Source organism: Lynx rufus, unplaced genomic scaffold (assembly GCF_022079265.1).
Source record: "Lynx rufus isolate CCGP_SWC_20201006 ecotype Redwood Valley unplaced genomic scaffold, mLynRuf1.p SCAF_7, whole genome shotgun sequence".
Lineage (NCBI taxonomy): Eukaryota > Metazoa > Chordata > Mammalia > Carnivora > Felidae > Lynx > Lynx rufus.
This window is the reverse complement of record NW_025814889.1, coordinates 96,282,988-96,297,200: the sequence shown is the minus strand read 5'-3', so window position 1 is coordinate 96,297,200 and position 14,213 is coordinate 96,282,988. Positions and strand designations below refer to the sequence as shown.

General features: G+C 38.1%; 1 protein-coding gene across 2 annotated transcripts in view; it reads right to left on the bottom strand.

Moving 5' to 3' along the window:
• TBC1D15 (TBC1 domain family member 15) overlaps positions 1 to 14,213 on the bottom strand; it is a 74,420-nt gene that overhangs the window by 50,767 nt on the left and 9,440 nt on the right. The window contains exon 1 of one of the 2 annotated variants that reach the window (XM_047064852.1): positions 4,817 to 4,887. The exons of the other annotated variant lie outside the window; for it this stretch is intronic. Within the exon in view, the coding sequence (XP_046920808.1) occupies positions 4,817 to 4,870 (54 nt within the window). The 5' untranslated portion in view covers positions 4,871 to 4,887. Of the gene's footprint in view, positions 1 to 4,816; positions 4,888 to 14,213 lie in introns of those variants that run through there. 2 annotated transcript variants of the gene reach the window in all.

Here is a 14,213-nt window from a genome sequence, read left to right as displayed (position 1 = left end):
TTCAGTTTCATTCTTTTACATGTAGCTGTCTAGTTTTAGTAGTGCCACTTGTTGAATAAACTTTTTCCCATCACACAATTTTGCTTCCTCTGATGAAGATTAACTGAACATATAATCATAGATTTATTTCCAGGCTTTCTGTTCTGTTCCACTGATCTGTGTGTCTCTTTTTGTGCCAGTACCATACTGTTTTGATTACAACAGTTTTGCAGTACATCTTGATATCTGGGATTGTGATACCTTAAGTTTTATTCTCTTTCAAGAATGCTTTGGCTATTCGGGATCTTTTGTGGTTCCATACAAATTTTAGGATTATTTATTCTAGTTCTATGAAAAATGCTGTTGGTATTTTGATAGGGATTACATTAAATCTATAGACTGCTTTGGGTACTATGGACATTTTATATTTATGTAGAACTTTTATTAATATAACCACATCACTATTCAGAATAGCATGTGGACCAACAATGCAAGACAAGCACCATCACAACCTATCACCATCACACCCTAGTTACAAATGTAAATGGGTATGGGGCAACTGGGTGGCTCAGTTAGTTGAGCATCCAAGTTCTACTCAGGTCATGATCTCACAATTAATGAGTGCGAGCCCCACATGGGGCTTGCTGCTGTCAGTGCAGAGCCCACTTGGGATCCTCTATTCCCCCTCCCTCTCTGCCCCTCCCCTGTGTGCTCACGCTCTCTCTCTCTCTCACTCTCTCTCTCAAAAATAAACTTTTAAAAATGTAAATGGGTACGCATTCTGTTGTTTTTAGTTAGCATTTATGGAACACTTATGCACCGGGAACTCCGCATATCATAGCTTAATCCCTACAACTCTAGACCACAGGCTCTATAACTGTATCCTACTACATCATTAGAATGAGAAGCCCATTTGTGTTAATGAGAAAACTGAAAGAGAGCTTAAATAACTTGTCTAAGGTTGATGACACAAATACTAAGGGGTAGTTAAGGAGTAGTGTGGAGATTAAAATCCTGGCAGTCTGACACCAGAACTGTGCTCTTAACCACTACATTAAAAAGCACCACATTACTTTTACTGCCTGTCCTGTGTTGTTAGTCACTTGTGATATGAATTTGTACATTAGGAAAAGAGTCCTTTTAATTTAGTAATCAAGATCAGAGAGAAATTCTGATCTCAAAAACCCAAGGTAGCATTCAATGTAATAGTTGTTAAGCACCAGACCAGCATTAAGCAGAAGGCAAAGACTGGGGACAGTATGAGTTGGGAAATGGTAGGAGACATTCTGTATTATTTGTATAAAAGTAAAAACTTTCAAAGTACACAGATTTATTCACACATATGCATAAAGATATGTTTAAGACTATTCACAGTATTATTTACACCATCAGGGGAGGTGAGGGAAGGAGGAAAGAAGGGAAGTTATGAATTTAAATATCCCACAGAGGGAAATGATCAAATATATCCTGGGATATTCATTCTACAGAGAATACTATTTAGCAGTTAAGAAAGAATATGGTACATTAAATGAACAGAAAGACACAGAAAACAGCCAATTACATATAGTATATGTCATCCACATTTTTTTTTTTTTGTTTCTCTAAATCTCTGTAATACACAGAACAAGTTCTGGAAAGACACACTTAAAGCTGTGAACAGGGGCGCCTGGGTGGCTCAGTCGGTTGAGCGTCCGACTTCGGCTCAGGTCATGATCTCGCCATCCGTGAGTTTGAGCCCCGCGTCCGGCTCTGTGCCGACAGCTCAGAGCCTGGAGCCTATTTCAGATTCTGTGTCTCCCTCTCTCTCTGACCCTCCTCCATTCATGCTCTGTTTCTCTCTGTCTCAAAAATAAACAAACGTTAAAAAAAAAAATTAAAAAAAAAAAAGCTGTGAACAGAAGTTACTTGAAAAAAGAATGGGATATGGAAAGGCTGAAAGAGAACTGTAACTGTCTATGTTAATGCCTCTAACTGACTTGAATATCTTGAAGTTAAAATATAGTTATACATTGCTTCAGTAATAAAAAAATGATTTTAACGAGTAAAGTGGAAAAAGGGAATTCCAGAAGTATAAGCTATAACCTTTCCAGACTTCAGCTTATCAATTTTTAAAACAAGAGGTTAAACTGGATAATGTATCTGAGGCCACAATATGGAAGTAGGAAAAGGTTAGGAGGGGGAAAAAAAAATCCCTTAAAATTTCAAGTTTTTGTGACAAATAGATCAGAGACATACCCCGAAACTACACGTTAGCATATTTTCACCTAAGACTCAGCTAATAGAATAATCAAGAGCTTCATAGTTCTCATAGTAGAAAAAGTGACACTTATTTACCCAGAAAAGCTTGGTATCATTAATAACATAATCTAAGATTCTGTGATACCATTAACACTTAACAGATTCTGGAACCTTAATAAAGTAAGTGAATCCTAAAGAGTCAAATAAAATACCTAACTGAAGCACATTAAGCAACTCTTTCTTTCCCATACGTATGTTGGCCAAGTGTTGTCTGTTCTCTTTTTCATTTACGAAAAGGCTGAATTTCCTAAGTAATTTAGCTGGGAAAACACCTAAAAAGCATGATAGTACTAGGTATCTTATGAAAAAGTCCAAGCTGCACTCATTCCATGTTCTGTGTTCCTTAACTCTTTAGTACTTTTTGAGGGACAAATTACATGTCCAAATATTCACAATCCCAAACCAAGACTTGTACTGTCTTTAGAAAGCAGTCATATTCGGCTAATTTGAAGGCTGTGATGTTAACCGATACAAATTACTAATTCTGCCAGCAATAGGATGAAATTAATAAACTTACCTTACTGAGCTCCTAACCTTTATTAAGTCTTGTAAGACTTAAAGGGACAAAAAAAAGTTCTAGTTGCATCAAATATGTAATTTACTTCAAATATTAAAGTTAATGATAGTTTAAAATTTTTTTTAATGTTTATTTTTGAGAGAGAGAGAGAGAGAGAGAGGCAGAATACAAGCAGGGGAGGGGCAGAGAGAGCAGGAGACATGGAATCGGAAGCAGGTTCCAGGCTCTGAGCTGTCCACACAGAGCCCGATGTGGGGCTCGAACCCACGAACTGGGAGATCATGACCTGAGCTGGAGTTGGTCGCTTAACCAACTGAGCCACCCAGGTGCCCCTTAATGATGACAGTTTTAATTATTTCTTTTTTTTGAAAAAAAAATTTTTAATGTTTATTTTTGAGAGAGAGAAAGAGCACACAAGTGGGAGAGAGGCAGAGAGAGACACAAACAGAATCCAAAGCAGGCTCCAGGCTCCGAGCTATCAGCACAGAGCATGACAAACCATGAGATCAGGACCTGAGCTGAAGTTGGACACTTAACTGACTGAGCCACCCAGGAACTGCAACTATTGACTTTGTTTTCAAAGCAGTCTGATGTCTTTTGATCCTCATAGCTAAACTGAATGTGTCAGAAATAGACCTTATTTCCATCTCCATTTTACAGAAGAATAAACTGAGACACAAAGCTATTCAGTGACTACTCAAGACCACATGCACATCAAAGGAAGGAGTGGATTTCAGATTTCCTAACATCTTCATCCATTAAATCTCAATTGTTACTGCCTCAAGAAACTACCAGAAAAATTCCACATGGTTTCCCTACAGAAAAGCAGTTTCTGAAATTGCTTAGATGTAGAAAATAATGCTGTTTAGGCCTAAAAGCAATTTTTAAATGTCTTTAATTTATAAAGCAATGCAGCAGTTAACTAACAATTGGGCCTTTTAACAAAAACTCTTGGTTTCTCTCCCATCCGAACTCCTACTAAATAGTACACAAAAGAAATTTGTAGGCCCTTTTGTAACATGCATTTATTTTATTTATTTTAACATTTATTTTTTGAGAGAGACAGAGAGAGACAGAGACAAAGCGTGAGCAGGGAAGATACAGAGAGAGAGGGAGACAAAGAATCCCAAGCAGGCTCCAGGCTCTGAGCTGTCAGCACAGAGTCTGACACGGGACTGTAACTGGTGAACCGCGAGATCACGACCTGAGCCAAAGCTGGATGCTCAACCGACTGAGCCACCCAGGCGTCCCAAATCATACATTTTACTCCTAAAGTCCTCCACTCCACTTTTGAGGGAATGATTTCACTTTTTTTAATTTACAGAATATGTTTGTTCATCACTCGTTTCTCAGTACATGAGCTTATTAATAAAACACAACTCTACAGGTATCAACTATCTACAATAGCTCAAAACACAAAAAGAGAAGTCCAATTAAAATTGTGATCTTATACAAAGTGTTAAAATGGTGTTTCTTCTTCATTAGACCCTATAAGTAAATTGATTCCTGATGAGTATCTTTCTGCCATAGGATATTCTGCATCCTATCTTCGTCAATGGTAATAATTAGTATTTGAAAAGCTATCTCTAAGCTTGTTTGGTATGAAAAATTATTTTGCTACAGGGAATAATTATGATATCAGGAATTTCATCCGAGGTAATACATTTAGTAAAACAGGTTTTCAATTTCTTTACTCTGGTTTTGTTCATAATCTCTAATTCAAGATAAAAAAGAAAGGTTAAAATGCTATTATCATCAGCATGTAGTATTTCTATTATGCATTACTTTACACAGCATTTCTACGTTATCAATTTGATCCTCATAACACAATTAGATACGTGTTATCATTCCTACTTTGTAACAGAAAAAAATGCAAGGACATTAAGTGATTTGACTGAGGTTCTTCCACTAGTTTGGGGTTGAGATTTGAAAAGTTTTATTTGTCCAAAGGGTACACAATGAAAACGACAATCAACTTAAGGCTCAGTATATACAGACACTAACAAAATTATTCCAGTATACCATATGCTCATATTCCCATCCGAAGTAGTCACCAATTACCAGTGTTGTGAACATGAGTTGGTCCTCTGTGCTACAGGAAGCAAAGAAAGGGCATCAGCAATGCCTCTCTTTCTACTACCTAAGATTTGAGAGAAGATAAAGAGTTCATAAGCATAACAGGAAAAAAATGTCAGAAAGAAAAACAAAAAATTATATTCTACTGAAGTGAAGGGCAATGAAAACTAATGTCAAGAAGCTGGCAAACGGAAAGCTAGGAGAAGAAAAAAGACTGAGACAAGGGTGCCTGAGTGGCTCAGTTGGTTCTGCGTACAACTTCTGCTCAGGTCATGATCTCACAGTTCATGAGTTTGAGTTCTGTGTCTGGCTCTGTGCTGACAGCTCAGAGCTTGGAGCCTGCCTCAGATTCTGTGTCTCCCTCTCTCTCTCTCTCTGCCCCTCTCCCACTCATTCTCTCTCAAATATAAATGAACATAAAACAATTTTAAGGGGTGCCTAGGTGGCTCAGTCTTAAGGTTAAGCAACCAACTCTTAGTTTCAGCTCAGGTCATGCTCTCACAGTTTTTGGGTTCAAGCCCCACATCAGGCTCTGTGCTGACAGCATGGAGCCTGCTTGGGGTTCTCTCTCTCCCTTTCTCTCCGCCCATCCCCCACCTGCACGGTCTCTGTCTCTCTCAAGGTAAATAAACTTAAAAAAAAAAATCCTAGCAACAGTAAAGAAATGTAAGAAAGTAAGTACTAGAAAAGTTAGGACAGGAGCCCCTGGGTGGCTCAGTCAGTAGAGTATCCTACTCTTGATTTTGGCTCAGGTAATGATCCCAGGGTTGTGGGACTGAGCCCGCGTCAGGCTCCACGCTGAACGTGGAGCCTGCTTGGGATATTCTCCCTCCCTCCCTCCCTCCCTCCCTCTCTCTCTCTCTCTCTCTCCCCCTTTCTGCCCCTCTCCCCAGCTTGAACGCATGGTCTCTAAAAAAAGTTTTTTTAATATATTTTTTAAAAAAAGGACAGTGGTTACTTAGGAGAAGAAGGTACATGGAAGGTCTTCTGGAGTGGCTGCAAAGGTCTACTACTTCTTGACTAAAGTGGTGTTTCCCTTATGATGTTATAAAGGTGTCATTTTTCTGTATTATGTTTTGTTTTACAACCAAAATGCTAAAAACTACTGGTAATAAATGCAAAATATGCAGTTTTAAAAAGAATTTAAACCAAATCTCAAAGGTAGTGGAGGAATATTGTCAGATGGAAACCAGGACATGACTTCAACAATAAAAGGACCTACCCTGAGAAAACAAAAGGGAAGGACACACCAAGCAGAAGATCAGAAGATCTGAGGGAAGAGCACCACCTATCACTAAGTGTACCTGCAAAATAAAAGGAAGTGAAAGAAGAGAAAGAATGCTATTGTTATAGAGTATACACAGACTACCAATGAAATGGGGTAAAAAGATACTAATATAAATTACAAACTGATATAAACCTACTCTCTAGAGGTGATGATGACCTTCAGCTACCCAAATATCTACTGGCATTCTCTACATAATCAGCATCTGATAAAATTCTTGAAGGTCTTGTTGACAATGTCACCTCTCAGAAGACACATGACAGAAAAAAACCAATACAGACCAACAAGAATAAAACGGTTATTACAAAAACTCTGAAAGAAAAAGACCAGCTCAGAGTTCATAACTACCAAGGAAATAAATCTGGAACACAATCAAACATTCAGTCTGAGCTTGAGAAAAAAAAAGGATATATAACAGAAATAGATATTAATCCCACCAAAACTAGAGAAGGAAAAAAAAAAAAAAAAAACTATAATACCTTATACTTCCAGCCAAGAGGGCAAGAGCCTGGATTTACCCTCCCACCAGGAAACAAAAACAGAAAAGAAGGAAAGCGAGCAAGTAAGCAGGCCAAATCGATGAAACAGAGTGTGTGTGTGTGTGTGTGTGTGTGTGTGTGTGTGTGTGTGTTTAATCAGGTAATGAAGGACAGTGACTATTCAAAGGAAACAAATCAGGTGGGCCATATAACTGCCCCAGCTTACTGTCTTGAGAGAGTTTCTAGCTGGCAAAGTGAGAGAAAACCCAGCCAATGCCTAGTGGTCTCCTGGAGTTGAGGACACAGAGATGGGAATTGGGGGAAGCCAAGTCAGAGTTCACAGGACAGAGTACCATAGAAGAGATAAGTGCACAGAGAATTCAAGAGATCTGTAGAGGTCTCTCCCTGAGTAGTCAGCAGAGTGTTGGTCAGTGCATGTGTGTCCATAAATTATCAAAGGCTAGGAGGAAAGGTCACATGAAATTATTAGAAGAAACAATATGCAGGCTCACATGGAATTGTTCCCCAAAGGGTGGGAAACCTCATAATTCACAGGGCACTGGGTAAAGTACTCAAAGCAGCCTGGCCTCAACAGTCGGGCAATATCAGTCCCACACTAAATACTGTGCTGTAAAATCAACTAACAAACTTTAAAAGACCCAAAATTATTTTTTTCCAATCTTACACAAATTCTTCCAGAAAACTGAAGATGAGGAGTAACTTCCCAACTCATTCTATGAGGCCAGCACTACCCTGGCACTGAAATGAGACTAAAACATTACGAGAAAAAAAAAAAAAACAAGGGGCGCCTGGGTGGCTTAGTCAATTAAGCACCCGACTTCGGCTCAGGTCATAATCTCACGGTTTGTGAGTCTGGGCTCCATGTGGGGCTCTGTGCTGACAGCTTGGAGCCTGGAGCCTGCTTCGAGTTGTGTGTCCCTCTCTCTCTGCCCCTCCCCCACTCACACTCTGTCTCTCTCACAAAAGTAAACATTAAAAAAAATTTTTTTAAGAAAATAAAACTATATTGGGGCACCTGGGTGGCGCAGTCGGTTACGCGTCCGACTTCAGCCAGGTCACGATCTCGCGGTCCGTGAGTTCGAGCCCCGCGTCGGGCTCTGGGCTGATGGCTCAGAGCCTGGAGCCTGTTTCCGATTCTGTGTCTCCCTCTCTCTCTGCCCCTTCCCCGTTCATGCTCTGTCTCTCTCTGTCCCAAAAATAAATAAAAAACGTTGAAAAAAAAAAAAAAAAATTTAAGAAAATAAAACTATATACACCAATATATCTCATGAATTTAGATGCAAAAATTTAAACAAGATTTAACAAACTGAATCCAACAATATGTAAACAAGGAAAATACTTCATGGTTTAATACTCAAAAATCAATCTCTGTAAACTCACCATAGCAAAAATATTTTTAAAGAAAAACCATATGATCATCTTACAAGGTGCAGAAAAGGCACTCAACAAAATCCAATGCCCATTTCTGATAAAAACTCTCAACAAATTTAAGAATAGAAGGAACCCTTTTCAGTCTGATAAAGGGCATGTATGAAACACTACACCTGATATCATATGCTTAAAGACTGAATGCTTTCTCCTAAGATCAAGAACAAGATAAAGATTTTCAATCTTATCCCTCTATTCAACACTATGCTTGAGGTCTTAGACATTACAATAAATAAAAAATAAATATAAGGCATCTAGACTGGAAAGGAAAAAGTAAAACAACTTATTTGCAAATGACATAACCGTCTACGTAGGAAAATTAGTAGCATCTACATAAAACCTACTAAAATTAAGTGAAAACCCAGCAAGGATCCAGGACTCAAAACCAACATACAAAAATCTATTATTTACATACATACACGCATATCAGTAAATAAGGTTTTTAAATACAGCATTTACAATAACTTCAAGAAATATCATATACTCAAATATAAATCTAACAGATAATGTGTAAGACTTCTAAAGTGAAAATTATAAAAGTATTTGAGAGAAATGAAAGAAGACCTAATTAAATGCAAAATACACCATGTTCATGGCTTAGTGGAATCAATACTGTTAAGATGTCCATTCTCCCCGAAACTGACCTCTAGATTGATTATAGTGCCAAACAAAATCCCAGCAGGCTCTTCTGGAGATAGTAAAAAGCAGATTCTAAAATTTGTGTGGAATTCAAATGACCTAGAACAACCAAATCAGACTTGCAACAGAATAATGGGTGGAGCACTAACATACCCGGCTATAAGACTCAGTATAAATCTACAGTAATCAAGAAAATGTGGTACTGATGTAAAGAGAAACAAAGAGATTGTCCAGAATAAAGAATTCTGGAATCAACATAAAAATGCATATATGGTAAATTTATTTGACACAAGTAGAAAAGAAATTCAGCAAAGAAAGAATAGTCTTTTCAACACACAGTAATTAAAAAACTTGAATCAGTGTGCAAAAAAATAAACTTCAATCCATACACCACACAACATATACAAATTAAATTGAAATGGGTCACAGATTTAAATGTAAAACCTAAAACTACAAAATTTAGGAAGAAAACAGAAAATCTTATGGTCTTGGGTTCAGCAAAAATTTTTTAGAAATGACACCAAAAGCATAAAAGAAAAAAATGGATACATCAACAAAATTGAAAACTTCTACTTTTTTTAGTGTTCATTTATTTATTTAGAGAAAGAGCAGGCACGCATGCACACACAGACACACAAGTGGGAGAGGGACGGGGGGGGGGGGAGAGAGAGAGAGAGAGAGACAGAAAGAGAGAGAGACAGAGAGAGAGAGAGACAGAGAGAGAGAGGGAGAGAGAGAATCCCAAGCAGGCCCAATGCTGTGAGCGCAGAGCCCTCAGCCCCACCTCATGAACCGTGAGATCATGACCTGAGCTGAAATCAAGAGTCAGACGCTTAACCAAGGGAGCCACCTGAGCGTCCCGAAAACTTCTGCTTTAAAAGACACTCAAGGAGCGGCTGGGTGGCTCTGTTGGTTAAGTGTCCGACTTCAGCTCAGGTCATGATCTCACAATTCGGGAGTTCGACCCCACATCGGGCTCTGTACCAATAGCTCAGAGCCTGGAGCCTGCTTAGGATTCTGTCTCCCTCTCTCTCTACCCCTCCCCCCCCTTGTGCGCTCTCTCTCTTAAAAATAAACAAACATTAAAAAATAATTTTTAAAAAATAATAACTAAAAAAAAGGCACTATCAACCAAATGACAAGCCAAGGCTCAGGCAGGGAAAATACGCTTGCAAATCATATCACATATCTAACAAAGGGCCTATATCCAGAACATAAGAAGTCTCACATGTCATTCATTTTCAAATGTCTCCTCTCTGTAAAGAGGACTTTCATACTATTCTTTCTAATCTTATACTCTAATAAACTTTTGCCTGCTGAAAAAAAACAAAACAAACAAACAAAAAAAACCCAAAAACAAAACAAACAAAAAACCCTCTCATAACTCATTAACAAGAAAATGAATAGCTCAGTTTAAAATAAAATGAGCAAGGGACAACCTGGGTGGCTCAGTCAAGTGAGAGTCTGACTCGTGATTTCCGCTCAGGTATTGATAACAAGGCTCCATGCTGGGCACAGAGCCTGCGTAAGATGCTCTCTCTCCCTCTCTCTCTGCTCCGCACAAGCATGCACACTCGCTCTCTCTCTCAAAAATAGAATAGACAAAAGGTTTGAACACTTTACCAAAGAAGATTTACGGATGACATATAATCACATGAAAAGATGCTCAACATCCTTAATCATTAGGGAACTGAAAATTGAAACCATAATGAGATACTACAAATCTATTAGAATGGCTATAATTAAAAAGGCTAACATACCAAATGTTGACAGAGATGTGGAACAATTGGAACTTTCGTACATCACAGTAAGCATGTAAAATGGTACATCCACTTAGAAAAATAGCTTGGCACTTTCTTAAAATGCTAAGCATGCAACGAACATTATGATCCAGACATTCTACTCCTTGGTATTTGCCCAAGAAAACAGAATGTGTCTGTTCATACCAAGACTATACCAATTTTCATAGCAGCTCTATTTATAATAGTCAAATGTAGGAAAAAATCCAAATGTCTATCAACAGGTAAATAAATGAGTAAATCTTGGTATGCCTATACAGTGGGATACTATTTGGCAATAAAAATGAATAAACTGGGGCATCTAGCTAGCTCAAAGGAGCATTCAACTCCTGATCTTGGGGTCATGAGTTCGAGCCCCACATGGGGTGCAGAGATTACTTAAGTAAGTAAAACTTTTTGAAAAATGAATAATGCAACATTAATGAATCTCAAAATAATTTTGCTGAATGAAGACTAAAAACAGAATACAAAAAAAACAGTTATATAATTCCATTTATATAAAATTCTAGAAAATGTGAGCTCCTCTATAATGACAAAAAGCAGCTCAATGGTTGCCTGTGTACAGGGTAAAGGTACTGACAGATTACTGTGGGTCAAGAGGAAACTTCAGTAAAAATATTATCTTTACTGCGCTGACCGGTTCAGTGTATATATACACACATGGTTCACAGTGTATACACACACACACACACACACACACACACACACATCATAAACTATCAAATTAAACACACTATATGCAACTTATTGTCAAGTGTACCTCAAAGCTGTATAAAAAAATAAGTTACATGGAAGGCTTACTGTTTAAACCGTAAAACCCCATATAAACATAAACATGTAAAGGTAGAAGATAGTTCCATTAAAAAAGGGGGGGGGAGGTTAATCCCGCCTCAAGAAAAAAATTTTAAATCACACCATGTTTTTCGTTGCAGATTAAGTGTCTACAGGGAGCAAACACTATCACCAAAAACTTGCCACTTCATGGTACTAAGCTAGTTATATAAAGTTGATTCAAATTGAAACTTTTATTAGCCACTTATTATGTGCAGACATTATAAAGAACAGAAAATAAACAAGATAAAGTTCCTTGCCTGTGTGTACCTAGCAGTGTTATAAAGAACGTAAAATCTGGGGCGCCTGGGTGGCGCAGTCGGTTAAGCGTCTGACTTCAGCCAGGTCACGACCTCGTGGTCCGTGAGTTTGAGCCCCGCGTCAGGCTCTGGGCTGATGGCTCAGAGCCTGGAGCCTGTTTCCGATTCTGTGTCTCCCTCTCTCTCTGCCCCTCCCCCGTTCATGCTCTGTCTCTCTCTGTCCCAAAAATAAATAAACGTTGAAAAAAAAAATTAAAAAAAAAAAAAAAAGAACGTAAAATCTTTACACAAGCTAGAATATTCTAAGTGCTCCCCACCCTCTTGGTGGGAGAGGGGGGAGAGAACAATGTATTGAAGTACCAAAGAAAGGAGAAAAGTCCATTTCGAATAAAACCGCCTCATACCCTCCAGACTATCTATTTTTAAATATTTGCTAAGATGCCTAACCAGGTAAATATGTTTCTATAACTCCCAATGATGATGGCCTGCTGATGGCAACATAAACTGCAGTATTTTTTTCCTTTAGCAAAGGAACTATGCCAGATTGAAACTTACTAAAAGAACTCTAGGAACCACAGCAAATGTTTTAGAATAAACTTGCTGACCTCTAGTTTAGCAAAAGTTAGAATTAAAAGGCAAAAATAAAGCAGGCAAAGAAATTCAAGTTTCTACATAAAAAGAAATGTACTTGGGACAATCCAACTCAAGACCATGCTACTTCCCGACAAAAAAAGCTGAAAAAGATTAAGTTGCACTATATCATAGCAAATAATTTTCTATATTGTTCCTACACTTAAGTGGGATTGGATTTTTATTTATATTATGAATATCATATCTTTATTTTCCAAAACTAGAGATAAATGATAACATTGAACCCAAATATTTTAAATTTACTATCAGGGATAAAATTCTTGCCCTAAATCTTTGTTCAAACATGGAAACCCAACACCTACTATACATACCATACATTCTTTTTTTTGTTTTTAAGTTTATTTGGAGAGAGAAAGAGAGAAAGACAGCAGAAAATGTGCAAGCAGGGGAGGGGCAGAGAGAGAGAGAATGAATCACAAGCAGGCTCCACATTGAACCCAACAGGGGTTCATCTCACAAACCATGAGATCATGACCTAAGCTGAAATCAAGAGTCAGATGCTTAACTGACTGAGCCACCCAGGCACTCCACAAAACATACATTCTTGAACTGTAGTACCTATGTGAATTTTATAAGCTAAATTTAACAAAAAAGTGACAAAAATTCAATTTCTTTAAAACTATCAAGCATATTGAAAATTTTTAACTTTTGGTTAAAACACCAGTGTGAGCCCAGAATTCTAATGCGCTCAATACCCAAATATCTAAGCACCTACTTGATATTTTCATTTCAATAACCCACAGGCATCTTAAACTCAGTACATCTTACCCCAAATCTGCTCTTCTGATATTCCCACCTCTATCAAAGACATCCCATCTACCAGTTATCCTCTTTTTCATCATTCCCATCCTATTTCCTAAATCCCTCAAACCTTCACCTCTGACACTGACCCCTCATCATAGCTATCCTGGGTTGCTAAAATAACATTCTGGTCTCTCTTCTCCCAATCTGGTCATCTCCCAAAAATTTGTGTAAGGTGTGTAAACACCGCCAAAACTGATCTTTATAAAATGTACATGTGACCACACCATGCCTGAACACTTAAAATCCTTCTGACTTTACCCTCTATCCTCTACACTTTACCTCTGCAGCTAATCAACACCTGACACTCCCTAATACATGCAAACTTTGTGTCTTGGGTCACTCTGAACCCACCTGGTTCCCTCAACCCTTTGTACCTTTTTATGTGTGTTCTCTGTTCTCTCTTCATTACACCTTCTCTCTGCAAATAACTTCTACCAGATCCTTCAAAACAGTACATTTTTTTTTACTCATACACTCAACAAATTTACTGAGCTTCAATGAAATGTGAGGAATAAAAGTTGTCAGTAGAAACACACACACCAAAAAAAAAAAAAAAAAGTGTCTGCTGAAACTAGTAACATCATGTAAACCAGTAAATAGTCATAGCACAGTGTGATGGAAGGCACAGGCTCCTGAATGAGATGTCATTTTCAGTTATTTCTCCAATTAATATACAATTAATGCATACAATGTGCCAGGCACAGAGCAAGCTTCTGGATATAAATACAGAAGATTCAGTCACTGCCTTCACAGCACTTACAACTGAAGAAGAGATTAGGACAATAAAACAAATAATTACAATGTATGATTTAAGTATGAATAGGCTACCATGGTAGGACCTAATAAATGATATCTCATCTAGACTTAAGGGCTAAAACAGGATGAGAAAAATCAGAAAGACTGAACTACAGTGATATATCTATCAACTGAGACCTGGAGAATGACAATTTTAATTTTTTTTATTTGAGAGAGAGAGAAAGAGGGAGGGAGAGGGAGGGAGAGGAAGAAGAGGGAGAGAGAGGAAGAAGAGGGAGAGAGAGGAAGAAGAGGGAGAGAGAGGAAGAAGAGGGAGAGAGAGTGCTCACACAGAGAAGGGGCAGACAAAAAGAGAATCCCAAGCAGGCTCCACATTCTGCACAGAGCAGG